We start from the raw sequence: 26,490 nt of genomic DNA, 5'->3' as shown, positions 1-26,490 counted from the left end.
AGATTCTGGCTCCTGTAACGTCAATACTAAGTCATCTGCAAATGCTCTCAGTTTGTACTGTTTGGCTCCGACTTGTATACCTTTAACCAACCGGTCCCTTCTAATCATATTCAGCAGAACCTCCAGGACCGATATGAAAAGGACCGATATGAAAAGCAGTGGGGAGATTGGGCACCCCTGTCGTGTCCCTTTTTCTATCTTAAATTCTTCCGTCACCACATTATTTACAATTAATTTAGCTTTTTGTTCAGAGTATATTGCACCTATACCATTTTCAAAACCTTGGCCTACCCCCATCCCCTGTAGGTTCTTCTTCATGAAACTCCAAGACATATTGTCAAAAGCTTTCTCCGCATCCACAAATATCAGAACTGCTTTAGTGTTTATATTCACTTCTAGTTTTTCCAAAATATCAATTATGTTCCTCAAATTATCAGACAAGTGTCTTCCCGGGAGAAAGCCCGCTTGGTCTTTATGAATCTCTTCCATCAATACAAAGAGCTTCAGTTTCAATGCAAGCCTTAGAAGACATCATCTGACTCACACAGGGGAGAAACCATTTAAATGTATGGAGTTTGGAAGGAGCTTCAGTCCGAGTGGAACCCTTGATTTACATCAACAAACTCGCACATGAGAGAAACCATATAAATGTCAAGTAGACAGAGGTTCCGTCCTAGTGGAAGTCCTACATCAACAGACTCATGGACAGGGAGAACTTTAACAGTTGACACCCTACAAACCCATCAACCCTCAAAGAGGAGAAGCTGTTTAAAGGGAAAGATTGCAGAAAGTGCTTTATTTATAATGGAGTGTTTAAGGAACATCTAAGGACTCAGAGGGGAGAACCCATTTAGATGTATGGAGTGTGGGACATGTTCCTTTCAGAGTCCACTCTTTTGTTCACATCAATGAACTTTTGGGAGAATCAATTCCTGCGTCCAGTCAGCGCTTCCCCTGTGCAGCTCTGCTTTGGGGCTTGAGGCTGACCTGGGCAGGAGAGCAGAGTAGCAGCGGTCCTGCGTCCGTGTGAGATGAGGGATAAATCAAGTCCAAAGACAGTTCGGTTCTTATCTCTAGAAGCGTTTATTTACAAGCCATAAATCAGTCACATTCCATCGGAGCTTTCCGGCATCTTCTGTGCTCAAAAGCACACACGCAGCCTCTGAGTTGAGCTGCGTCTTAGGCAGAATCGAAAGCAAGTCTGAACAGAGATACAGACTGTGACTCACTTCTCTGCGTCAAGCTCCTCCCAGATACAGGACACCATGGAGTTTTAACCCTGTCAGTTCCAAACTCCACACCCCCTCTTGTCCTGCATCTGGGGACAATAGCCAACAATGCTTTCCCCATACACAGACCCTCACAGAACTCCTCGTGCTTCTGGAAGGTTAATGGTTTTGTGAAACCATCAGCGAGGTTCTTGGTTGAGGGACAGTATTTCAGAGCAACTAGCCCCTCATGAACACTCTGACATACATTCCGGAAACGTATGTCCAAATGTTTGGTCCTCGCCTTGAATTGCCCCGTCTCGGCCAATTTGAGGCATGGTTGATTGTCTTCATGCACCACAATGGGCAGACAATGCTCTCCACAGATTTCCTCGACCAAACACACATAGAACCCCAGCTCTCTGCAAACCTCTGATAGAGCACTGAACTCAGCTTCAGTAGATGAAAGCGCTATGAGACTTTGCTTCCGGGACCTCCACCCAACTACTGAGTCTCCAAACTTCACCACTAGGCCTGACACTGATTTGCGGTCCTCAAGGTTAGCCCAATCCGAATCCACCCATGCGGTCAGCTTGACACCGCCCTCAGCTGACATCTTGAGGCAAAAATCTTTGGTATCTTGCAGGTAACGTAGCACCCGCTTAATACCATTCCGGGCCTGCACACTAGGACTTGAAGCCTCTCTACTGAGCAGATTGACAGCAAACACTATGTCTGGTCTGCTCCACTGTGACAGATACAGTAGACTACCCAGAGCTGACTGAAAGAGTTCAGTATTTTCGAACACAATGCGTTCTACTTGCTGACACTCCTTCACGTATCCAGCCTCCATGGGAGTTTTGGCACCTGCACAATCAGACATCCTGAACTTCTCAAGCAACTGTTCAATCTTACCTTTCTGGCGAAGCAAAAAGCTTCCATCACTTGCTCTTGTGATCTCTAAGCCTAAATACGATTTGACATCTCCAAGCTGCTTGATCTTGAACCGTTTTCCAAGCTCCCTAGCAAACTTCTCCACCTGTTTACTTGTCTGTGCCATGATCAAGATATCATCAACAAGCACCTGATCCACTTATTGTTTCAAGCCTGAATCTCTAATGTAAAGACTACTGTCTGCAAGAGATCTCTTAAAAGGTTCATACCTTTTCATCCAAACTCCACAGAACTCAGCAGGAAATCCATCTTAAAAGCATGTCATGTATTTGAGGTTCTGCTGTTTATATGTAAAACTGTATAGTAATGAAATAATGAAGGTAACGTCTCACTCTAGTGAGTATAATTTTAGATGTAAGGTACCTTTTGATAGTGAGGGGGAGTTGGTGAATCTGGATTTCTGGGATGCTCATCTGCCTGGAAGCAGCTGGCAGAAAGCTTTTCTTCGTGAAGCCCCTGCAGATGCCGAGTTCCTGACTTCTCTCCCAGGCGACAGGAAGCGAAAGACACACCTCCATTGCCCTGTGTCCTTCCAGCCTCTTTCCTCCCTTGCTCCCTTCTGCCGGTTTGTGTGCCTGGCTTGGATATCTTGTGTGGTGTATTTTTCTATTGCTGAAACTGGATTTGCTCTCAGCAGCCAAGTTTTGTGCCTCACTGGGGACCCAGTGAGAACTGTATGCTTTGAAAGCTCAGTAAACTATTACTGAAGAAGTCCTGCTGCCTCTGTGTGTGTTTTTGACCTCAGTGTGGGACTTGCTCTGCACGTGGCCCCTACCCTGCTGCTACTTGGCCCATGCCCTGGAGTTGCTCTACTCAAGCATGCAAGACGGTTTTTGCACCAAACTCTGTCATCCCCCCCCCACCCCATGATCTCCAAGCACTGCTTCTTCACCCAAACGTCATCCCTGCCTCCTAAGCATTCTGAAGAAAACTGATAATACTGTAAGTTAATGGGTGATTTCCCCCCAAGCCTAATTGCAAGAGGGGAATGGAGGGGCTGCGGGGACCAGGGAAGTCTCCTGATGGGCCCATCTTCACTCTTGAACCCCATGGGGCAACCCCAGAGCTCCAGCTTTTTCTGGGGTTTGGGGAAGGTAGTATTTTTCCATAGTCCCGGAAGTTTTTATTCAGTCTTGCTGCTAGGGAGTTTTCCTACCAGAGGCCTACAGTTCATACTGCTATCATACTGATTTTACTGTTGTTTCTGCTTTTGCTGTCATGGAACAGCTGGGTGCAGGGGGGGGGGAGGCACCAGTTGGGGGACCTACAAGGGAAAAAGGCTTAGATCCTGGGGACTGGTGGGGGGGATGGCAGTGAGCAGAAAGAGGGAGGAAAGGGAGCAGAACGGGAGGGGAGGTGTTGCAAGCTGAGGAGGAAACAGGGTTTGGTGAGCAGGAAGAGGCTGGGGCAGAGAGCAGTTTAGGCTCAGAGAGGGGAGAGGAGGGGGCCAGGAGACCCAGAGGAGGCCGGCTGCTGAAGCATCCAGGGAGACTAGCCCTCCTGCTGTGACCAGCTCCCCTCTCCCCTGGACTCCCAGAGCACACAGAGAAATCCGGTTCAGACCCCATGAGCCTGTACATTATATTAACGGGCGTAGTTTTTTTTTTGTCCCAACATGCATCACTTTAATCTCATTGACAATGAACTGTATTTTCGGCCCATTCAGCCCGTTTGGAGAAGTCCCTTTGGAGCTCCTTGCAATCTCTCTCCTTGCAATCTCTCTTTCTTTGCTCCGGTTGGCTGGACTCCTCCCTTTATTCCGCAGGGACCCGCAGGGCTCAGCCCGACGAGCTGGGGGACTGAGCAGCCTCGCACCTAGATTTTTCTGTAACACCCCCCCTCCCAAAGAAAGGCTCAACATCCACGCCCATGGGTGCCTGTGGCCAGCCCAGACCCTGGAGCATCTGCATCTCTGCCCCAGCTTGAAAGTTAGGGGCTGCAGTGCTGGCGAACCTTATCTCCCCCTCCCCGTCCAGACAGAGGAATGGCCTTGTGGGGTTGGACAAGAGAGTCCCATCGGGGTGGTGTGGAGGGGGCAGTGCGGGGGCTTCAAACTGTAAAGTAGGGAGGGCCCTCCTGAGTCATCTAGTTGAACCCCCAGCATAGCAGGAATCTCAGCTAAGCATCACAGGCAGGGGGCCATCCAAGCTCCCCCCACCCCACCCAAGGAAGGCACTCTCCCCACTGGCTGTGCCAGACTGCCCTCTCAATGGCCCCTCCTGGCACACTTTCCTGTGGCCAACGACTCTTCCCCAGGGAGGGCATCTGAACAAGAGACCACCCCCCTGTAGGGTGCTGTGTTGATGTCAGCCAGGCTAAGTGAAATATACTCAGAGTCGCAAAGTGATTTCATGCTCTTTATTCAGCTCATAGTGTTGAGGAGGAATGAATAAAAGTCCCCTCACAGTATCTGCTTTATATACATTATTTACACAATGGGCTGCACATGATTGGCTAATTCCGGAATTCTACTGTAAGCCAATCAGGTTGTGGATTCACTTCTATCTGGAGCAGGATTGGGTGGTTCCTGCCAACCAATCATACTGCTGCATTGTTCTAGGACCAATCAGACTGCTGCATTTTGGATCCTATTCAACTCAGTACATAACACCCCTCCCCTCTAAGTTCCAGTCCTGCCCGGGAGGTCGCATTCATAGTCCTTGAGGTACGCCGGCGGCCTACGTGTGCGTTGCGGCCTGGGGTGTTCCCTGGTCCGGGCTCCAGGTTCTGGCTCGTGTTCCAAGGATGCTGGCTGTGATGGGGCTGTTTGGTCTGGTGCAACCGGCTCGCTCAGTCGTGGTTCTGGTTCCGGTGTCCTTTCAGCCTCACGGGTCCTCTCGGTATTTACTGATTCTGCCTCTCTTGCTGGCCCCTCCTGCTCTATGGGCCTCACTGCCCCGCTGTTCCCTTGGGACTCCTCTGACCTTTCCTCCTCCTGGTTTTCTTCTGGGAATCGTCGCCGTATCTGGTCGTAGTGGCGGCGCCAGCATTGCCCCCCATCCGTTAGCACCTCGTACGACACTGGGCCAGTGACCCTAGTGACTGGCGGGTACCCATGCTGGGTCTGCCCCAAAATTCTTTGCGTACACTGGGTCCTGGGCCTCGAAGGTCCGGGGGCTCCTGCCTTCCCCCACCACTACCTCATCCTGAGCTCTATCGGGGTGAAGGCGGTCCAATCTGATTGCAAGGCACCGACCCATTAGTAGTTCAGCGGGGCTCCGGCCAGTCGTTGAGCTGGGGGTGCTGTGTTGTGCTAGAAGGAATGTGGCAAGGCGGTACTCCCAGTCCCCTTGCGTCATGCGGCGAAGGGTGTCCTTGGTGGTCCGCACCATGCGTTCTGCTTGGCCATTGGTGGCCGGGTGGAACGGCGCCAAACGGATGTGGCGGATGGCGTTCTGCGCTGTGAAGGTTTGGAATTCTCCTGACGTAAATGCAGTCCCGTTGTCTGAGACGAGAGTGTCAGGGAGCCCGTGGGTTGCAAACAGCCTGCGTAGTACCCGGATGGCTGCAGACGTGGAAGTGGACGGTACCAGTGCGACTTCCAGCCATTTGGTGTAGGAGTCCACCCTATGAAGAATGTTTTCCCCTGAAAGGGGCCAGCGAAGTCCACATGCAGGCGTGACCATGGTGCTCGGGCAGATTCCCAGGACTGGACTGGGGCCCTTGGGGGATCTGGGCGGGATTCTTGGCAAGCCTGGCAGTGTTTGACCCAGGCCTCTATCTCTCCATCAATCCCCGGCCACCACACATAACTCCTGGCAAGGGCCTTCATTCTTACTACCCCTGGATGTGTCTCGTGTAGGGCTGTGAGGACCCTTTTGCGGAGGGGCTGGGGAACAACGACTCTGCTTCCCCATAACAGGCACCCCTTGTGGGCAGACAGTTCATGTTTGCGGGTTGTGTAGCCAGAGAATTCTGGCCCAGGGCTGCTGCTGGGCCATCCCCTCCACACCCAGTCCAGGACCCGGGAGATGACCCTATCTTTCCTGGAATGGTGTGCAACTTCTTGTGCCTGAATGGGGCGGTCGGGAAGCAGCTCCAGGCTCATAACCTCTTGTGCAGGTGCTGGGTCGGGGCCTGTTTCCGGTAGTGGTAGCCTGCTGAGGGCGTCCGCATGGCCCATCGCCTTCCCCGGGCGGTGAATCAGTGCATACTGGTAGCTGGCAAGGAAAATTGACCACCTGAGGACGCGAGGAGACAGCACTTGGGGGGTCTGCTTTTCGGGGGCAAACAAGCCAAGCAACGGCTTGTGGTCAGTCACCACGGTGAAGGGCCGCCCGTACAAGAAATCATGGAATTTTTTTACTCCCTTCACGATTGCCAGCCCCTCCTTGTCGATTTGCGAGTAGTTCCGCTCGGTTGCATTGAGTGTCTGGGAAAAGTACGCCACCGGTACCTCTCTTCCATCCAGGAGTTGGTGCCCCAGGACAGCGCCAATGCCATAGGGTGAGGCGTCGCATGCTAGCACCACCGGCAGCCTCTCGTCGAAGTGTGCCAAGACAGAGTTTGAGACAAGCAAGTCCTTGACTGCCTGGAATGCGGCCTCCTGGCGCTGGCCCCACACCCAAGGGGCCCGCTTGTCCAGGAGTCTGTGTAGGGGCTCCGCTACCGCCACCTTGTGGGGAAGGAAGGAATGGTAAAAGTTCAATAGTCCCAAGAAGGCCTGAAGTTCAGTCTTGCTCTTGGGCGCTGGGGCATCACAAATGGCCCGTACCTTGTCCCCAGTTGGATGGACCCCTTCTGCGTCCACCATAAATCCCAGAAAGTCCACCTGAGGCACTCCTAGTAGACATTTTTCCCGCTTCACCTTGAGACCCGCCGTCTGGAAACGGTGCAGAACGGTGCGGAGGTGGTCCTCAAACTCCTCTGGTGTGGGCCCGGCAATTAACACATCATCGAAGAAGGGGGTGACGCCAGGAATCCCTTTAAGGAGAGAGTCCATTAGATTCTGGAATATGCCTGGTGCCACACTGACACCGAATTGCAGCCGCTTTACCCTGAACGCTCCTCTGTGCGTCACAATCGTCTGTGCCTCTGCTGTGGCCTCATCTACTGGCAGCTGTTGATATGCTTGGGCCAAGTCCAGCTTGCCAAAAATTTTCGACCCAGCCAGGGTGGCAAGGACATGGCTGACCACTGGCACTGGGTATGCGTGGGCCGTGAGGGCCTTGTTTATGGTACATTTGTAGTCTGCGCAGATGCGGACCGAACCATTAGGCTTGACGGGTGTGACGATTGGGGTTTCCCAGGGGGCATTAGGCACCGGCTCCAGCACTCCTTGCTCCACGAGCCGGTCCAATTCCTCGTCTATACGGGGTTTCAGGGCGTACGGGACCCGGCGGGCCTTGAGCCTGACCGGTCGTACTGCGGGGTCAAGCTATAGAGCAATGGGGGGGCCGTATACTGTCCCAATTTCCCATCGAAAACCCCTGGAAATTCCTTGCAGATGGCGTCCACGTCCACTTGTAAGCTAGTGTGGTTCACCCCGGTGACAGCTAGCCCCAGTGGTCCAAACCATGCCAATCCCAGTAAGCTAATGTAGGGGCCCTTGACCACAAGCAAGTCCAGTTGCCGCATCCGCCCTCGGTATTGCACCCTGAAGGTCCCCATGTCAGCATCGCCCTAGAGAGCCAGTGCACCAACTGGACTCTTGCACCTCAACCCCGACTGGGCTGGGCGAGCTGGGTAGCACCGCCAGAGACCTCCTTCCCGCAGGAAATGGTCACAGTGCTGTGAACTCACAGCTTAGAGCTGAGAGCACCGGATTCACTGTCTCAATACTTCAGTCGTTGCGCAGCAGAGTTTTGCAGAGTCTTGCAGAGTATAAACCACTCGGAGAGCAGCTCTGTAAAATATCTTCCTTTTATTCTATAACTATAACTATGGTACAAAACTATATACAGAGCTACGTATTCTAAGCATAAAAGCAATGCTACACTGAGAGTCTGCAGCTGCTCTTAGCAGCAATCTAATCTCTAGGATCTCTAACACTCTCACTCTCTCCGATACACTGACTGACTGACTCTCTCTCTCACACACAGATATGTTGCTGGGCAGAATAAGTTAATAGGCAGGACACGCCTCCTCTTCTCTGTGGAGAGTCAGCAAGGGACCTTACGTTTCTGGAAGTCCCGTAGGGTGAATGGGGCCGGCCTGAGTTTGGGACCCCCAGTAGGACACAGTTTCCTTAAGGTCCTTGCCGAGATTATGGATAGAGTTGAACCCGTGTCAAGCTCCATGCGGCATGGGGCCCCCCTCTATCTGTACCTCTACATAAATTTTCTCTACGTTGGGGTGGGGCAACTGGTATACCTGGCAGTCCGTGAGCTCCGTTGAGTTGCCTTGGAGCGTTGGGCCCCGGGACCTGGGGCTCTTGGATTGGTCATCTGATGCCTGGTGTCGGGTGGGCCGAGCCCGACACACCCGGGCGATGTGTCCCGATTTTCTGCACTGCCTGCACTCTGCGTTGCGGAAACGGCAGGTCCTCCTCTCGTGACTCTCCCCGCAGCTTGCGCAGTTTCCTCCTTCTCGTCGAGGCAGCTGTGGTCTGTGCGCTGCTTGAGTGCGCTGCTGTACTCGGTGCACCTCCTCCCTGTCGGATCCTGAGTCGTCGGTGAGGTCTTCGTGGTGGACCCTCGGTTGGGATGGCAGGCTCGGCCGTGCCTCTTGCGTCGACCTCTCGGCAGCTTCCGTTGCCAGGGCCTCCTCTAGAGCGACCTGGAACGTTAGGTCCTTCTTAGCGTAGAGGCGTCGTTGCAGCTTCTCATCCTTCAGGCCACCGACGAGGCGGTCACGAAGCATGTTCTCCAGCTCTGAGAAGTTGCAGAACCGGGCAGCTTGGCGGAGAGAGGTCACAAACCCAGTTATGGTTTCCCCAGGGGCTTGTCGCTTTGTGCAGAAGGCATTTCGATGAGCCACCACTGAGGGCTGTGGCGAAAAGTGCCCCTTCAGCTGTTCCATTATTGTTTTGTATGGAACAGTAGCGACGTCTTCAGGCGCAAGGAGAGCCCGGGCGATTTCAAATGTCTCCTCTCCGCAGACGCTGAAGAATATCGCCCTCTTCTTGGCGTCTTCTTCGTCGGTGACCCCTTTGGCTTCTAGGAGGAAGGTGAAATGGGAGGCGTATGCTTCCCAGTCTCCAGATGCTGGGTTGAATGGCGAGAAGCTGCTGTTGGCTGCCATTCTGCGTTCCTTGTGTCCCGGAGCTGAAGCCTGGATACACGGTGCGAGGCAGCGGTGCGGCAGGCGGCGGTGCTGCGGTGCTGTGTGTGGCAGTTAGCTCAGCGGAATCCCACCTTCGTCGCCAGTGAAATATACTCAGAGTCGCAAAGTGATTTCATGCTGTTTATTCAGCTCATAGTGGTGAGGAGGAATGAATGAAAGTCCCCTCACAGTATCTGCTTTATATACATTATTTACACAATGGGCCGCACATGATTGGCTAATTCCGGAATTCTACTGTAAGCCAATCAGGTTGTGGATTCACTTCTATCTGGAGCAGGATTGGGTGGTTCCTGCCAACCAATCAGACTGCTGCATTGTTCTAGGACCAATCAGACTGCTGCATTTTGGATCCTATTGTTCTAGGACCAATCAGACTGCTGCAGTTTGGATCCTATTCAACTCAGTACATAACACTAAGGAAAAGCAAAGCAGCTGCGCATTGGCGCATTCCCCCAACATGCATCACTTTAATCTCCTTGACAATGAACTGTATTTTCGGCCCATTCAGCCAGTTTGGAGAAGTCCCTTTGGAGCTCCTTGCAATCTCTCTCCATGCAATCTCTCTTTCTTTGCTCTGGTTGGCTGGACTCCTTCCTTTATTCCGCAGGGACCCGCAGGCTCAGCCCGACGAGCTGGGGGACTGAGCAGCCTGGCACCTAGATTTTTCTGTAACACCCCCCCTCCCAAAGAAAGGCTCAACATCCACGCCCATGGGTGCCTGTGGCCAGCCCAGACCCTGGAGCATCTGCATCTCTGCCCCAGCTTGAAAGTTAGGGGCTGCAGTGCTGGCGAAGCTTATCTCCCCCTCCCCGTCCAGACAGAGGAATGGCCTTGTGGGGTTGGACAAGAGAGTCCCATCTGGGTGGTGTGGAGGGGGCAGTGTGGGGGCTTCGAACTGTAAAGTAGGGAGGGCCCTCCTGAGTCATCTAGTTGAACCCCCAGCATAGCAGGAATCTCAGCTAAGCATCACAGGCAGGGGGCCATCCAAGCTCCCCCCACCCCACCCAAGGAAGGCACTCTCCCCACTGGCTGCGCCAGACTGACCTCTCAATGGCCCCTCCTGGCACACTTTCCTGTGGCCAACGACTCTTCCCCAGGGAGGGCATCTGAACAAGAGACCACCCCCCTGTAGGGTGCTGTGTTGATGTCCGCCAGGCTAAGGAAAAGCAAAGCAGCTGCGCATTGGCACTGAGGGATCCCAGACTTCAGCCAGTGCCCTCCAGGTGTTCTGAGTGCAGGCATCGTGCTGGCTGGCACTGAGGGGAACTGCAGGCCAACCTGCCTCGGGGGCACCTGCGTGGAGATGGCGGTGCCAGGGAGAAGAGCAGCAGGTTCAGCCAGGGGCTCCTAAAGGCTCTGCCCAGTTTCTTGGCGTGGAAGATGTGACCAGCCAGCAGGGGCTGGGGCTGCAGCAGGGGGCTGGCCCCTGTTACCCAAGGTAAAGGACCCCTGGATGGTCAAGTCCAGCCAAAGGCGACTATGGGGACTTACTTCTGAGTAAGCGTGCATCAGATGGAACGGCAAATCCCTATGAACCGCGTAGGGGTTACTCCTAAGTAAGCGTGCATCAGGCAGGGCTGCAGAGTGGTGCTTCCAGTTTGCACATTTCATGGGATTTAATGTCTTGCCATTATAAATGCACGGGGATAAGTGCATTTATAGAGACACATTTCCACAAAAAGACCCAAACTCCGGCATGTGGCCGCAGGTGATACAATAGGAGCCTTTCTGCAAATGGCCTTTGCAACACAACTCACTGGGTGGTAACAAAGTAGACACATTGGCCTCTTTTCAACGTAGCCCCGTTTCCTCAATGAATCCACCCATTTCAGAAAAACCTGAGCTGAAATAATAAGGAGAGCAAAACAGCAGCCCTGTCTGACCCCCGTCAGCCCCCAGACTCCCCCAGTCACGTGGCAGGAGATTCATCCTGAGCCCCCCCCCCCTCCGTGAGATGGGTATGACATCATGGATGATCCATATGAACCATTGGTGATCCACATGATCCAAGCAGACTGGTCCAAAGAACAGATCTCTAGGCCTGAATGAAAGGGGTCTGCGTTGATGGATTCTGGAGTCAAGAAATCCTCCCTTTCCAGTGATCTCTCAGGCTGGCCAGGAAAAGGCAGCGAGCAGGAATCCTCAGGCATCCCGACGGACAGACAGACCTGTCATGTTGCCAAAACACGAACTCGGAGTCTGATCTGATTTCCATGCAGAACTCATTTTGTGACTTCGCTGTTGGATTGTCGGGATCAGCCCCTCCCCCTCTCCTGATCCCAGAAGGAAGACCGGGGGGGGGCATTTCCTCTCCTCCCCCCCCACCCGCTCAACACTTTCCCTCGCCTCCCGGCACATCCTCCTCTCACCCCGCCCCCACAACCCCAGATCCCGCCCCCAATACATTGCTCCTCCTCCTCCTCCTCCTCCTCCTCCAATCCTGCTTCGCTCCGGAAATGAGGGGGGAGCCCCCCTCCCAACCTGCCTGCTTCTCCCGCAAGTGGAGCGTCCACTCCGGATTGCTGCTCTGCGGCGTATCTGGGGGGGGGGGGGAGGAGGACGGGAAGAGGAGGATCCCCGCCCAACGTGGATGTTGCAGGAAAGAAATGAGAATCGGAGCGAGGAGAAAGAGGTAAAGGGGTCGGAGGGAGAAAAGGACCCAGAGACCCCTCCAGCTCCCCAAGCGCCTTCCGTGGGGCCTGGATCCCGGCACGCGTGCGGAGATGGGGCGGAGATGGGGCGCCCACCCACGAGGACTCCCTGGGGCGCGGAGAAGCGGGCCAGGAAAGGGTTAAGGGGCGCGGGAGGCGCCTGGATAGAGACCCCCCTGTCCCTCCCTTGCTCCTGTCGGGGGGGCCGGGAATGGAGAGGTGTGGCGCGCAGGGCGAGGGGTGACCCGAGCCAAGGGGGCCTTTGGGTGCAGGGGAGACTCCGGGAGAGAGGGAGGGGGTCGAGGAATGGGGGGAGGGAGGGGAGCATCCCTGAGTCAGAGAAGGGCAGCGGGGGGGGGGGGAGATAGGAAGACCAGTCTTGGGGGAGAAGTCTCCATCGTGGCGCCCGCTGGGAATAACCGGAGCGCTGGGGGCTCCACGCAGAGAGAGGTGGGCCACGAAAGGGTTAACGGGCACGAGGGATAGAGACCCCCCTGTCCCTCCCCGGCTCGTCTTGGGGGGCCCCTCCGGCTGGAGAGATGGGGGCGCAGGACGTGGGGGGAGTGGTGCCAAGGAAGCCTCTGGATGCAGGGGAGACTCCGGGAGAGAGGGAGGGGGTCGAGGAAGTGGGGGGAGGAGGGAAGGCAGCATTGGCAGGGGGGGAGATAGGAAGACCACTCTTGGGGGGGGGGGTCTCCATCGTGCCTTCCTTGGGGAATCTCCGGAGGGGCCGCCTTGGCTTCTCCCTCCCACCCAGGAATGCCCCCCCTTCAAGGCGACCAGAGAGGGATCCCTGGAAAGTGGGGGTTCTGTCCCCCCACCCCTATTTTCCTGCAATCTCCATCCTCTTCCCACCCCATAAGCCCCTGCCCTGTCCGGACACAGCGATTCTGCCCAGTCCAACCTCTGGTCCCCTGGAGAGGAGAGGAAATCCCCAGAGGAAGAGGAGAGGGGGGAGGCCTTCTCAGAAGCGACTCTTGGTTTCCGAAATCCCACCCAGGAAGCAGCCAGAAACCTTTTCCTCTCTCTCAGGCTTCCATCTTTATTGTCTTTTCCCCTGAGGATGAGGATAATGTACACCTGTCATCAGAAACAGGGGTGCAGAGTCCATGGAATGGCTCTCAGGATTGATACAGAAGTTGCACCTCGAAAGCATTTCTGTTCCTCTTATTCTTCATAGGCAATGTCAGAGTGACTGACAAGCTGAGATACAACCCATCATCATCCGATGACAGTGACTGCATGAATCTTCCCAGTCAAAAGAGCCATTTTCATGATAGACAGTGCCTGGGGCTGGAGGCTTTACACACCAGGTGTGCCTGTGCAGGCCAAAGACTGCCAGTATTAGTACAGGTGAGGTGTGTGTCATTCCCAAATTTACAGACTGTGTGTGAATGAGAGTTTGTGGGTGGGATTATAGTTTATGGCAACCCTGTGATTTTCTCCACCCATAACATTTCGTAAGCTAATATTGCAGTACGAATTCCAAAATAACTACAAAAAATCACAAGATGATAATAATAGTACACTGGTACCTCGGGTTAAGAACTGAATTCGTTCTGCAGCTCTGTTCTTAATCTGAAACTGTTCTTAACCTGAAGCACCACTTTAGCTAATGGGGCCTCCTGCTGCCCAAGACAGGTGTTGATCATCATGTGAGCTGCGCACAGGTGGGCTGAAGCGAGCTACTGCCATTCCTGTGGAGCCTCCTTTTATTGACACAAGTATGCAAGCCAGGCAAATACATTTTTGGGCTGTGACCTTTACATCTTCCGTCCCAAAATCGTGGGGTGGTACAAAGCTATTTTGGCACCTGTTCCACAGCGTCATTTCCCCCTTGCTCAATGTATGATGAATGGAGACAAACGTCTCATGGAAAAGGGTTACAGACAGGACACCGCAAACTGCTGAGATCGCAAAAGGTCAGGCAGAGGTGGAACGATGTACAGACAGCTGTGGCTTGTCGGGGGGGGGGGTTGCCCTGCACCCCAAGGTCACGCGTGCAGGCAGATTGTGGCTGCCTGCTGGTGGAAAGTGTCTCCCTCCGGACCCCACTGTCCACTCCGCAATATCCCTACACACCAGAGCAGGATTTCTGTTCTCATCCTGAAGCAAAGTTCTTAACCCAAGGTACTATTTCTGGGTTAGCAGAGTCTGTAACCTGAAGCGCCTGTAACCTGAGGTACCACTCTAGATGTTATACTATTAGTATCTTCCCCAAGCCACTCTGGGCAGCTTACAGTACATATAGGTAAAGGTAAAGGGACCCCTGACCGGAAGGTCCAGTTGCGGGAAACTCTGGGGTTGCGGCACTCATCTCGCTTTATTGGCCGAGGGAGCCGGCGTACAGCTTCCGGGTCGTGTGGCCAGCAGAACTAAGCGCTTCTGGCGAATCAGAGCAGAGCACGGAAACGCCGTTTACCTTCCCGCCAGAGCGGTACCTATTTATCTACTTGCTCTTTGATGTGCTTTCGAACTGCTAGGTTGGCAGGAGCAGGGACCGAGCAACGGGAGCTCACCCTGTTGCAGGGATTTGAATCGCCGACCTTCTGATCAGCAAGTCCTAAGTTCTGGGGTTTAACCCACAACGCTACCCGCGTCCCTACAGTACATATACAAGACAGTAAAACATCCAAAAATTAAAAGCCTCCTGATAAAGCTGTCTTCTAAATGTCAGATAGTTGCCTGTTTCCTTGCCCTCTGAAGGGAGGGCATTCCATGGGGCAGGAGGCCCTCTGCCTGGTTCCCTGGAACTTCACTTCTAACTGCAAGGGAACCAGCAGAAGACTCTCGGAGGCGGACCTCCCTGTCCAGACGGAGCGATGGGGGTGAAGATGCTCCTTCAGGTCCACAGGGCCGAGGCTGATGAGGGCTTTGGGTTGCAGATCTTGCTCCTCCATAATGATTGATGTATAGATAGCAGAGTAGGAGAAAACACTCAGAGGCAGAAAAAAAAATCAGCTGAGAAATTTATTACTGAAGACAGATAAGCATGACAGGACCCAAAAAATAGCAAAAATGTAACTCACAGTAAAACCCTGACTTAGCAAACCAAAACAGCACTCAAGTAAGAAACAGACAAGCAGAGTAGAGTAATATCAGAATATGAAGTGGGAGCAGGCACATTTCAATACTGTAATTTATCTATAATTCAAAGTCAGAGTAACCCTGGGACTAGATAACAAGCCTCTAGGTGGACGTGCCCCACCTGCCCTTCTCTTTCCTATTCCGCACGGGCAGAATCTGCCTTCAGGACTGTGGGATTCACGGTTGTTCTCCTCCACTCCATCCACCAGGGCTTGACTTCAGATGCAGCAGAATTCCCCACCCAGCCCATCAACGATTTGAGATCCATCAGCTTTCCTCACCTGGTTTAGCCGGCTGGTAGAAGCCTTTGCTTGAACCCCTGCTGCATGCTGACAGCTTCTGGAAGCCACAGGTGAGAGCTGAGTGCAGGGTGGGCACCAAGGGTGGAAAAATGACCCCAGGAGGTGCAGGACATGTTCCCCACCAAAGGAACTACTTATCCCCAACACCCCATGAGATCTAGATTCAGGTAGGTAGCCGTGTTGGTCTGACACAGTTGAAATAAAACATTTAAAAATAGTCCAGTAGCACCTTAGAGACCAACTAAGATTGTTCTAGGTATAAGCTTTGGTGTGCATGCATAATTCTTCAGATACACTGAAACAGATGTCACCAGACCCTTGTATATCGTGGGAGGGTGGGGTGGGGTTTTTCTCAGAAGGGTACTCCTACTACCATCTCCCACTATATGAAGAACTGTGAATGCACACAAAAGCTTATATCTAGAACCTAAGGTGCAACTGGACTATTTTTTTACTTTTTTACTTCAACTGTGTCAGACCAATATGTCTACCTACCATGAAGAAGAGTTATCTCCTTGCCTTGAATATCCTGCCTTTCAGATTAGGATAGTCCTCTGTCAGAAGACAAGCACAGGATCAGGCAGCACATCATCATTATAAAGAACCATTGGGTGGGTGTTTCCGTCTGGGATTCCCATGTGCCATCTGCTTTCCTTCTGCTTCTTCTGCTCCCTCCATGCAATGTGAGGCATTTAGACGGAGATCCATCTCCAAGAACAGGAGCTTCCCTCAGCACCCATTCAGCTGACCCCAAGCACCAAGCCTTGTCACTAGTTCTCTGACTGACCCAGACCACAGTCCCTGGAAGAGATGTAGGCCTGGGTCTCCCAAAATAATCCATATGGACCTCCTGAGGTCAGTGGGACTGTGCAGGTGATTCATGAAGATCTAGAGGTGTAAACGGGGGCAACCACTTGATTTGAAAGGCAGTCCCACAGGACAACAGTATTCCAAGATCATGCTGTGTTATTAAAGATGATTGAGGATCTTGAAAGGTTCCTGATGCATTACTACCATTTGACATCATACCATTTTCATTTCCTAAAAATTGGGAACATAGGTAGGACATGGGAGAATGTAAGAGATGTTGAAATAAGAGAAGGTGCTAATGGCGGTTGATGTGTTCTCTTTCCCTTTGTTCTCTTCCTTGAAACCCAAACAGGATTTGCTTTCTGCCCACTCTGAAAAAGGTGATGGAGAAGACAGAATTGCGGGGGACAGGGCACCTTTCGTTTCATTAGGAATAGCCATTAAAATGTGTGAAATGTGGAATATGCTTCACTGAATGAGCACACATAGTTCACATCAACGAACACAAAAAGGAAAGAAGCCATTTAAAGGTATGTAGTGCGGAAAGAGCTTCTCTTTCAACTCAAAACTTAGAACACACCAGCGGACTCACACAGAGAGAAAACGTTTTAAGTGCAGGGAGTGTGGGAAGAATTTCAGTCAGAGTGGAAACCTTAAATTGCACAAAGGGACTCACACAGGGGGAAAACCATATGAATGTATGGTGTGTGGAAAGAACATTAATAATAGTGGAAGCCTTAGAAGATATCAACGGACTCACACAGGGGAGAAACCGTTTAAATGCATGGAGTGTGGAAAGAGCTTCAGTCAGAGTGCACAACTTAGATCACATCAATGGACTCACACAGGGGTGAAACCATATAAATGTATCGAGTGTGGAAAGAGCTTCAGTCGGAGTGGAAACCTTAGAAATCATCAACAGACTCACACAGGGGAGAAACCATTTAAATGCATGGAGTGTGGAAAGGAATTCAGTCAGAGTGGAGATCTTAGAAGACATCAACGGACTCACACAGGGGAGAAACCATATAAATGTCTGGAGTGTGGAAAGAGTTTTAGTGATCGTGGAAGCCTTAGATCACATCAATGGACTCACACAGGCGAGAAACCATTTCAATGTATGGAGTGTGGAAAGAGCTTCAGTCAGAGTGGAGACCTTAGAACACATCATCGGACTCACACAGGGGAGAAACCATTTAAATGCATGGAGTGTGGAAAGGAATTCAGTCAGAGTGGAAGCCTTAGAAGACATCAACAGACTCACACAGGGGAGAAACCATTTAAATGTATCGCGTGTGGAAAGAGCTTCAGTCGGAGTGGAAACCTTAGAAGACATCAACAGACTCACACAGGGGAGAAACCATTTAAATGCATGGAGTGTGGAAAGGAATTCAGTCAGAGTGGAGATCTTAGAAGACATCAACGGACTCACACAGGGGTGAAACCATATAAATGTCTGGAGTGTGGAAAGAGTTTTAGTGATCGTGGAAGCCTTAGATCACATCAACGGACTCACACAGGGGAGAAACCATTTAAATGTATCGAGTGTGGAAAGAGCTTTAGTGAAAATGGAAAGCTTAGGAACCATCAACGGACTCACACAGGGGAGAAACCATTTAAATGTATCGAGTGTGGAAAGAGCTTTAGTGAAAATGGAAAGCTTAGAAGACATCAACGGACTCACACATGGGAGAAACCATTTAAATGTATCGAGTGTGGAAAGAGCTTTAGTGAAAATGGAAGCCTTAGGAAACATCAATGGACTCACACAGGGGAGAAACCATTTCAATGTATGGAGTGTGGAAAGAGCTTCAGTCGGAGTGGAGACGTTAGAACACATCAACGGACTCACACAGGGGAGAAACCATTTAAATGTATCGAGTGTGGAAAGAGCTTCAGTCAGAGTGGAAACCTTAGAAATCATCAACAGACTCACACAGGGGAGAAACCATTTAAATGTATCGAGTGTGGAAAGAGCTTTAGTGAAAATGGAAGCCTTAGGAAACATCAATGGACTCACACAGGGGAGAAACCATTTAAATGCATGGAGTGTGGAAAGGAATTCAGTCAGAGTGGAGATCTTAGAAGACATCAACGGACTCACACAGGGGAGAAACCATTTCAATGTATGGAGTGTGGAAAGAGTTTTAGTGATCGTGGAAGCCTTAGATCACATCAACGGACTCACACAGGGGAGAAACCATATAAATGTCTGGAGTGTGGAAAGAGTTTTAGTGATCGTGGAAGCCTTAGATCACATCAATGGACTCACACAGGGGAGAAACCATTTAAATGTATCGAGTGTGGAAAGAGCTTCAGTCAGAGTGGAGACCTTAGAACACATCAACGGACTCACACAGGGGAGAAACCATTTAAATGTATCGAGTGTGGAAAGAGCTTTAGTGAAAATGGAAAGCTTAGGAACCATCAACGGACTCACACAGGGGAGAAACCATTTAAATGCATGGAGTGTGGAAAGGAATTCAGTCAGAGTGGAGATCTTAGAAGACATCAACGGACTCACACAGGGGAGAAACCATTTCAATGTATGGAGTGTGGAAAGAGTTTTAGTGATCGTGGAAGCCTTAGATCACATCAACGGACTCACACAGGGGAGAAACCATATAAATGTCTGGAGTGTGGAAAGAGTTTTAGTGATCGTGGAAGCCTTAGATCACATCAATGGACTCACACAGGCGAGAAACCATTTAAATGCATGGAGTGTGGAAAGGAATTCAGTCAGAGTGGAGATCTTAGAAGACATCAACGGACTCACACAGGGGAGAAACCATTTAAATGCATGGAGTGTGGAAAGAGCTTCAGTCAGAGTTCAGACCTTAGAAATCATCAACGGACTCACACAGGGGAGAAACCATTTCAATGTATGGAGTGTGGAAAGAGCTTTAGTAACAGAGGATGCCTTAGAACACATCAACGGACTCACACAGGGGAGAAACCAGATACCGTATTTTTCGCCCCATAGGACGCACCTAGTTTTTTTTCGGGGTGGGGGGACAGAAAAAATATTTTTTTCCTGGCTGGCTTCCCCCGACCCCAGCCCCCAGAACAGGCTGCTGCCTGCAAGCCTTGCGAACATGGTGCGCAAGGCTTGTGGACATCTGCCCGAAGCACGGGGTGGGCTCTGCAGCGTGCCCCATGATTCGGGCTGCAGGCTGCCGCCCACAAGCCTTGCGAACCCAGTGGGAGCTGCCGCTGGGCGCGCGAGGCTTGCGGATAGCTTCCTGAAGCCTGGAGAGCGAGAGGGGTCGGTGCACACAGATGCCTCTCGCTCTCCAGGCTTCAGCGAAAGCCTGCATTCGCCCCATAGGACGCACGCACATTTCCCCTTCATTTTTGGAGGGGAAAAATGTGTCCTATAGGGCGAAAAATACGGTAAATGTATTGAGTGTGGAAAGAGCTTTAGTAATAGTGGAAGCCTTAGAAATCATCAACGACTCACACAGGGGAGAAACCATTTAAATGTATCAAGTGTGGAAAGAGCTTTAGTGAAAATGGAAGCCTTAGAACAGTGTTTCCCAACCTTGTGCCTCCAGCTGTTTTTGAACTACAACTCCCATCATCCCTGACTAGCAAGGCCAGTGGCAAGGGATGTTGGGAATTGTAGAACAAAAACAGCTGGAGGCACAAGGTTGGGAAACACTGCCTTAGAACACATCAACGGACTCACACACGGGAGAAACCATTTAAGGGTATGGACTGTAGAAGGAGCTTCAGTCAGAGTGGAACCCTTGATTTATGTCAACAGACTCACACAAAAGACAAACCATATAACCGTATTTTTCACTCTATAAGACTTATCAGACCACAAGACGTACCTAGTTTTTGGAGGACGAAAACAAGAAAAAAAATATTCTGCATCCCAGAAGCAAGAGGGATTGCTGCGCAGCAAAAGTAGCAATCCCTCTTGCTGTTCTGGCTTCTGGGATAGCTGCACAGCCTGCATTCGCTCCATAAGACGCACACACATTTCCCCTTACTTTTTAGGAGGGAAAAAGTGAGTCTTATAGAGCAAAAAATACGGTAAAATCAGGAAAGTACTCTTAGTGGAAGTTCAAATTCAACAGACTTATGGACAGGAAGAACTTTAAGAGTTGAAACCCTTCAGACCATCAACAAACTCAGAAGAGAAGCTGTTTAAATGAAAAGACTGCAAAAGGTGCTTTCTTTATAATGGAGTATTTAAGGAACAGGGACACGGGTGGCACTGTGGGTTAAACCACAGAGCCTAGGACTTGCCGATCAGAAGGTCGGTGGTTCGAATCCCCACAACGTGGTGAGCTCCCGTTGCTTGGTCACTGTTCCTGCCGACCTAGCAGTTTGAAATCATGTCAAATTGCAAGTAGATAAATAGGTACCGCTCTGATGGGAAGGTAAACGGCGCTTCTATGCGCTGCTCTGGTTCGCCAGAAGCGGCTTAGTCCTGCTGGCCACATGACCCAGAAGCTGTAGCCCGGCTCCCTCGGCCAATAAAGTGAGATGAGCACCGCAACCCCAGAGTCGTCTTTGACTGGACCTAATGGTCAGGGGTCCCTTTACCTTTACCTTTATTTAAGGAACATCTAGGGACTCTCACATGGGAGAACCCATTTAGATGTATGGAGTGTGGGACGTCTTCCTCTCAGAGTCCACTCTGAGCAATGAACTCAGCAGGAAATCATTCCTACAAGCATGAGGTATATGTGAAGTTCTGGTGTTTATATATAAAAAATTCCTTCCAGTAGCACCTTAAAGACCAACTAGGTTAGTTCTTGGTATGAGCTTTCGTGTGCATGTGTATCTGAAGAAGTGTGCATGCACACGAAAGCTCATACCAAGAACTAACCTAGTTGGTCTTTAAGGTGCTACTGGAAGGATTTTGTTTTGTTTTGACTATGGCAGACCAACACGGCTACCTATCTGTAACTGGTGTTTATATGTAAAACTATAATAATGAAATCAGGCAACATCTCACAATGGTGAGTATAATTTTAGATGAAAGTACCTTTGGTTTTTGCACTATACTCTGTCATTCTGCCACCGCATGATCTCCCAGCACTGCTTCTTCACCAGAACTTTTTCGCTGCCTCCTGCCCTGCGTGTTCTGAAGAAAACTTGAAATACTGAAATTGAATGGGGGATTTCCCCCCCAGCCTAATTTCAAGAGGGGGAAGGAGGGGCTGCAGGTATCAGAGAAGTCTCCTGGGGGCCCCATCTTCGCTCATGAAACCCATGGGGCAACCCCAGAGCTCCTGCTCATTCTGGGGTTTGAGGAAGATAGTATTTTTCCATAGTCCCAGAATTTTTGATTCAATCATGCTTCTCAGGAGTTTTCCCACCAGAGGACCACAGTGCTGTAGTGTGTTCCCACCATTTCAGAACACCATTTCAGATAAAACCACAGCGGACTTTGCCACCAAACTCTGCCAATTTGTCCTTACCCACAACAACTTCAAATTCGGTGATGACCTGTTCCTTCAGATCAGCGGCACAGCAATGGGCACCCGCATGGCCCCACAGTATTCCAACATCTTCATGGCAGATTTAGAACAATGTTTCCTAAACTCCTACCCACTCAAACCTCTCTTGTACCTGCGATACATTGATGATATTTTAATCATCTGGACACATGGTCAACAGACCCTGGACACCTTCCACCAGAAATTCAATGATTTCACCCCACAATCAACCTAACAATGAATCAATCTATGCAAGAAATACATTTTTTGGGCACTACTATAAAAATACAGGATGGGCGCATAGACACCACCTTATACCGTAAACCAACTGACCGACAAACATATCTACATGCCTCTAGCTACCATCCCAAACACACCAAACAGTCCATTGTATATAGCCAGGCACTACGTTACAGCCGTATCTGTTCCAATTCTACAGGCAGAGACTCTCACCTAAGAGATCTACAGCAAACCTTTTTAGAACTAAAATACCCAGCAGATGAAGTTAGACAACAGATCAACAGAGCCAGACTGATACCCAGAGAGAACTTGCTGCAAGACAGACCCAAAAAAGAAAATAACAGAACACCTCTAGTCATCACATACAGCTCCCAAGTTAAAACAGTACAACGCATCATCAGAGATCTACAACCTCTCCTGGACAATGACAGTTCTCTTTCTCAAGCTCTGGGAGGAAGACCTTTCAATGCCTACAGACAGCCACCCAATCTTAAACAACTCCTAACCCACAATAATACTACAACCAGACTTAACACGGACACTGGCACCAGAGCCTGCAATAAACCCAGATGCCAACTTTGCTGCCACATACACCCGGACAACACCATTACTGGCCCCAACAACATCACACATACCATCTCGGGACTATTTAATTGCTCATCGTCTAACATTGTGTATGCCATCAAATGCCAACAGTGTCCTTCAGCTCTCTATATTGGACAAACAGGCCAAACCTTACGCCAAAGAATAAACGGACATAAATCTGACATCAAGAATCACAAGACAGAGACACCAGTAGGAGAACACTTCAATCTCCCAGGACATTCTATACAAGATCTCAAAGTAGCTGTTTTACTACAAAGGAATTTCAGAAATAGACTGGAAAGAGAAGCTGCTGAATTGCAACTCATTACCAAACTTAAAACCATGGAGAGACCTGGTCTGAACAAAGACATTGGATTTTTATCTCACTATACATGACAAAGCCATTTTTCACCTTCTCACCCCTTGCTTTTTCCTGTAAGACCTATTGCAGTCGTTTAGAGTCGTCAACAGGCTCATCACAGCTATCTGCCAATCACCCATTCCCACCACCCTTCTGAGTAATACCCTCCCCACCTTCTCACTATATAGAAGGATCTGGCAACTTCTGAAGAAGTGTGCATGCACACGAAAGCTCATACCAAGAACTAACTTAGTTGGTCTTTAAGGTGCTACTGGAAGGAATTTTTTTTGTTTTGACTATGGAGAAGACCTTCAGAAAGGGACTGAAGGAGAATCAAGAGCCTCAGGATCTGGACCACAAAGTTTTATACCTACACCTTTGGGTTCTGATGAGCCTGAGAAAGTGATACCACCGCCAAAGGGAGAATAGAACTATCTCAACATGTCTCTGCAACTACTAAGTTGGAACATTCATGGTTTTAATTCCCCTGAGAAAAGGAAGAAGATTTTTCATTTATTAAAAAAGGAACAATTAGACTTAATTTGCCTACAGGAAACACATGTGATTAGGCTCCATAGGAAAGTTTTAATCAATAAGAGACTGGGTCAAGAATTTATTTCATCTGATAGAGTGAAGAAGAGAGGAGTTGCTATCTATGCAAAAGAAAGCCTATCACCAAAATTTCTTTTTAAAGATGAGCAAGGAAGAATTTTGGCAATTGAAATTCAAATCCAAGGAGAAAATTTTTTGATTTTGGGAATTTATGCACCAAATGAGGGGAAGTCGGAATTTTACAAGAAGTTGCATGAGACAATGCTGGATTATGTGGACTATAATAACATCATTTTGATGGGAGACATGAATGGGGTGGTATCTACGAATATGGATAAAGCGCAAAGTCAAAGCATAACAAAAGAGGGCAGGCTACCAAAACCTTTTTTTTGAACTAACTGACAACATGGATCTGATTGACATTTGGAGAACAAAAAACCCCTTAGGAAGAGAAGGGACATTCTTCTCTGAAGCCAAAATGACAGGGACAAGAACTGACCAAATATGGATAACTAGAGGATTGGCTCCCAAGACTAGAAAGGTGGAAATCTGCCCAAAAACCTGTTCCGACCATAATGCAGTAAAGATGGAAATGAGATTAAATTTAACTGGCTCCTTCAGATGGAAGATGAATGACACCTTATTAAGAGACCAAGAGATTGTCAAGAAGGCCCAAAAGAACCTGTGGGACTACTTTGAAGTAAACTTGAAAACCACAGTGGAAAAAAGAATAATCTGGGATGCAAGTAAAGCGGTGATGAGGGGGTTTCTGATACAACAGAATGCAATAAAAAAGAGAACCCAAAATGAGAAAAAAGACAGAATTTTTGAGAAAATAAAAGAAGGAGAGAAAAAATTAAGATTGAAACCAAAGTCACAGGAGATTCTGAGAGAAATTAAATTATATCAAGTACAATATATGAAATTGATAAATCAGGAAGTCGAATGGAAAATCAAACAAATGAGACAAAAGACCTTTGAATCGGCTAATAAATGTGGAAAACTGCTAGCATGGCAGTTGAAAAAAAGACAGAAGTTGAACACGGTTACCAATCTTGAGATTGAGGGGAGAAATATCCAAATCCTGTGGAGATTAGAAAATGCTTCCAGAGATACTTCAAACAACTTTATACCCAGGGGCCGCAGAAAGAGACGGATATAGACCAATTTTTAAGAACTAATGGATTACAAAAACTATCTCAAGAAAACAAGACAATATTGAACCATAAGATAACGGAACAGGAGATTGAAGGTGCCATTCAGAACATGCAACTGGGCAAGTCTCCAGGGCCGGATGGGTTAACCTCCAAGTATTATAAGACTTTGAAAGACTATTTAATTCAACCATTAAAGGAGGTGTGCAACGAGATTATGGAGGGGAAGAAGGCACCGGAGTCATGGAAAGAAGCTTTCATCACACTTATACCAAAATCTGAAGCTGAAAAGACACAACTCAAGAACTACCGTCCCATTTCCCTTTTAAATGTGGATTATAAAATTTTTGCACATATTTTAGCTAACAGATTAAAAAGAGAGTTAAATGAAGTGATCCATAAAGACCAGGCAGGCTTCCTCCCAGGCAGACATTTGTCTGACAATACAAGGAACATTATTGATATTTTGGAGTTATTGCAAACGAACACTAACACAAGAGCAGTTTTGATTTTTATTGATGCGGAGAAGGCCTTTGACAATATCTCTTGGAATTTTATGAAGAAAAATCTTAAGGGAATGGGAGTGGGACGGGGGTTTGAAAATGGTATAGACGCAATCTATTCAGAACAAAAAGCAAAATTGTTAGTTAATAACGTGATGTCAGAAGAGTTTAAAATTGAAAAAGGAACACGACAGGGTTGCCCTATCTCTCCATTGCTATTTATTTCGGTCCTGGAGGTGCTCTTGAACATGATTAGGAGGGACCGGTTGATTAAAGGAATCCAGGTCGGAGCTAAACAATATAAACTCAGGGCCTTTGCAGATGACCTGGTTTTGACATTACAGGAGCCAGAATCTAGTACGAAAAGAGTTTTAGAACTGATTCAAGAATTTGGTCAGGTGGCAGGATTTAAATTAAACAAGCAAAAAACTAAGGTTTTGGAGAAAAAATTGACAACAATGGAAAAAGAAAGGTTTCAGAAGGAGACAGATTTAAATGTGGTGAAGAAAGTGAAATGTCTAGGGATTAATATGACGGCCAAAAATTTGAATTTATTTAAAGATAATTATGAAAAATGTTGGTCAGAGGTTAAAAAAGATTTAGAAATTTGGTCAAAATTGAAGCTTTCCTTGTTGGGTTGAATTGCTGCCATAAAGATGAATGTACTGCCAAAAATGCTGTTTTTGTTTCAAACTTTGCAGATTGTGGACAGGATGGACTGTTTCAAGGGGTGGCAGAGAGACATTTCTAAGTTTGTCTGGCAGGGCAAAAAGCCCAGAATAAAATTTAAAATATTGACTGATGCTAAAGAAAGAGGGGGGTTTGCCCTGCCAGACATAATAATAATAATAATAATAATAATAATAATAATAATAATAATAATAATAATAATAATAATAATAATATATTATTTGTACCCCGCCCATCTGGCTGGGTTTCCCCAGCCACTCTGGGCGGCTTCCAACAAAGATAAAAAATACACTAAAATGTCACATATTAAGAACTTCCCTGAACAGGGCTGCCTTCAGATGTCTCCTGAATGTCAGGTAGTTGTTTATCGCTTTGACATCTGATGGGAGGGCGTTCCACAGGACGGGCGCCACTACCGAGAAGTTGACATGAAGTTGTATTATGAATCAGCAGCATTCTGCTGGTTGAAAGACTGGCTACTTCTGGAGAACACTGACATTTTGGATTTGGAAGGGTTTAACAATGCGTTTGGGTGGCATGCATATCTGTGGTACGACAAGGTTAAAATTCATAGAGCATTCAAGAACCATATTGTCAGGAAAGCAGTGTTTAATGTCTGGATAAGATATAAAGATTTATTAGAAAACAAGACCCCAAGGTGGCTATCACCCATGGAAGCTAAGGCTCTGAAAAGACTCAATATGGAGGCCAAG

At 49.0% G+C, this 26,490-nt stretch overlaps 2 protein-coding genes across 5 annotated transcripts in view; both read left to right on the top strand.

Annotated features, from left to right (window-relative positions):
- LOC310686844 (uncharacterized protein) overlaps positions 1-26,490 on the top strand; it is an 82,091-nt gene that overhangs the window by 31,150 nt on the left and 24,451 nt on the right. The window lies entirely within an intron of this gene.
- LOC310688131 (uncharacterized protein) lies at positions 11,783-21,360 on the top strand (the record flags this gene model as incomplete). Its single annotated transcript, XM_083464257.1, has 5 exons — positions 11,783-12,018; positions 13,218-13,390; positions 15,334-15,476; positions 16,589-18,782; positions 21,290-21,360. Exons 4-5 carry the CDS (start codon positions 16,937-16,939, stop codon positions 21,358-21,360), a joined length of 1,917 nt encoding a protein of 638 aa, XP_083320383.1. The 5' UTR covers positions 11,783-12,018; positions 13,218-13,390; positions 15,334-15,476; positions 16,589-16,936.

Source organism: Podarcis liolepis (genome assembly GCF_965112155.1).
Source record: "Podarcis liolepis genome assembly, chromosome: 10".
Lineage (NCBI taxonomy): Eukaryota > Metazoa > Chordata > Lepidosauria > Squamata > Lacertidae > Podarcis > Podarcis liolepis.
This window is presented reverse-complemented; position numbering and strand designations above follow the sequence as displayed.